Raw genomic sequence first — 2,199 nt, forward strand, 5'->3', positions numbered from 1 at the left:
CAAAATTTGGCTTTTCCTCTCTTAACATTTTCACTTAAGTCAACCTTACTATTAAATTTGGGTTTTTTAATGGCTTAAAAATATTGCCACATGTCTAGTGTTTCCATTACCATCAGTTTATCATTGTGATGATTTGTTTTGCATTGCCATTCTATACATGTTGAGGCAATGCTTGTTTCTACCCTGTTTCCAATTTATCATTTTATATCATTAATGCAGGAAAACAGATTTGTAGATTTGCAAATATGATAGGTGAATTTGCATTACAAAAACATGTATTTTACAAAGCAATATTCAGTACCAATAAATATATTTATTACTAATGCAAATCAAAATATAATTAAATCGGATTTTATGGTATGATGGAAAGTATTATTATTGTTAGTAGTAGTATTTTTTATAATAAATGATTATTGTCACAGGTTTTTTTAGTTCAACAATATTTAGGCTCAATATCAGAAGGAGTTAAAAAAGATTTTTTTCATGAAAGGATATTTATTAATGTAGAATCTGTCTGGAATATTTGCAGAGTTATAATTAATTTAATGCACCTCCTAAACCACGGATAAAACAGGGCGTAAATAAAAGGATTAATGGTGGCATTGAGGCATCCAACAATAATTAATTTATGAACAGTTTCTGCCTGTAGTTCAATTACGTGACCTAATAAAGTGTAAATAAAATATGGAAGTAAACACGCCAGAAACACGGCCACTAAAATGCCGAGGACTTTGGCTGCTTTTCTCTCAGATTTCATGGAGTGGGAGGTGATTTTCTGTGTTTGAGTTCGTGTGTGATTATTAAGCTCTCTGATAGCAGTGGCGTGTTTCTTAGCGATCAGAAAAACTCCAATATACAATATGATTATGACAGAAAGTGGAAATATAAATGTGACAACAAAGTCTAGTACAGTCCAAACCTCATTCAGAATGAGAAAACACTCTCCAGGACACAACAGAAAATTCATGGAGCTCATATTAAAATAATAAAATGTCATCCTATATGCCAGACACACACACCAGTTCGAATAAACCACAATGCACATCATCCTTGTAGAGATTTTGCTTGTGTAGAAAAATGGGTTAGAGAGAGCGAAATACCGATCCACAGCGATCAGAGCGACATTATACATGGCTACGACTGAAAGAAAACTGGAAATGAAAGAATAACTGATGCAAAAACCTTTTCCAAAAATCCAGCATGACTCCATTATCCAGATGAACAGAGACGGCATCAGTAAAATGCCGACAAAGAAATCCGACACGGCCAGAGAGAGCACGAGCATGTTGGCTGGCGTGTGAAGCTGCTTGAAATGAAGAACAGAGATGATGACGAGCAGATTTCCACACACTGATAAAAGAACCAGAGCAGCTGAACACACGTACAGTAAGATATAAACTGCAGGAGATACAGATCTCTCTGGACAGGAGAAATGCTCACAGCGATCAGAGAGATTCAACTCCGTCACGTTCATGAACACAGCAATTTTAAATATTCTTCAAGAAATGATAAAACAGTAAAACAGTATATTGGCTGTTGTCTTTGAAAAATATAAAACATCTGAGCTCATAATCCAGCACATGATGAGTGCGAGGAAGCTCTGATATACTGTAGCTTTTTATAGTTTATCATTTGACTTCGCCCCTAATTTTGATTGGTAGTTTTTTATGGATGATGTCATCGTTTGTTGTAGCGAAACCAAATTCAATTTTACAGTGTGAAAGTGTGTTGGTGGTTTTGGATTGGTCTAGTCCAGACATAAACCAATTGACATCACATCCTTGTTTTGAAAGAGACCATGCCAAAGGCAGGGACAGTTAAGTTTGTAGAAAACCTGTGGGGTGACACCCAGGTAAAAACATAACGTTCTACATGAACAGCAAAATGCTGTAGAGAGTTAAAATGTGTTATTTTGTTTAAATAATAAAATATATAGGAAACGTAATTGGAGAAGATCATGTAGACAGGGCAGAATGTCTTACATTTGTCTAAAAATGTCTAAATATATATATCATGAAGGCAAGCAAGAAATACAAGAACACCTTTAGGTCCTTCTGTGGCTTGCCTAGGAGTGGAGCATGCTAGGCACTCTCTTCGATTTGCTCCCGGCATCGTAGTAGACCTGGAGAACTCCCCACCTCCTTTGAGGCTCCTAGAGCTGCACTAGGATGTAGCCCCCACTCTAGGTGTACCAGAGGT

At 36.3% G+C, this 2,199-nt stretch overlaps 1 protein-coding gene across 1 annotated transcript; it reads right to left on the reverse strand.

Moving 5' to 3' along the window:
• Positions 1–428: 428 nt before the first annotated feature.
• LOC124401749 (trace amine-associated receptor 13c-like) lies at positions 429–1,536 on the reverse strand. The gene has a single exon (XM_046874183.1). The coding sequence runs from the start codon at positions 1,472–1,474 to the stop codon at positions 482–484; it is 993 nt and encodes a 330-aa protein (XP_046730139.1). The 5' UTR covers positions 1,475–1,536; the 3' UTR covers positions 429–481.
• Positions 1,537–2,199: the final 663 nt, after the last annotated feature.

This window comes from Silurus meridionalis, chromosome 18 (assembly GCF_014805685.1).
Source record: "Silurus meridionalis isolate SWU-2019-XX chromosome 18, ASM1480568v1, whole genome shotgun sequence".
Classification (NCBI taxonomy): Eukaryota; Metazoa; Chordata; class Actinopteri; order Siluriformes; family Siluridae; genus Silurus; species Silurus meridionalis.

Coding starts and splice junctions, on each gene's coding strand:
- LOC124401749 (XM_046874183.1), bottom strand. CDS start 1,474: ATGAACGTGACGGAGTTGAATCTCTCTGATCGCTGTGAGCATTTCTCC.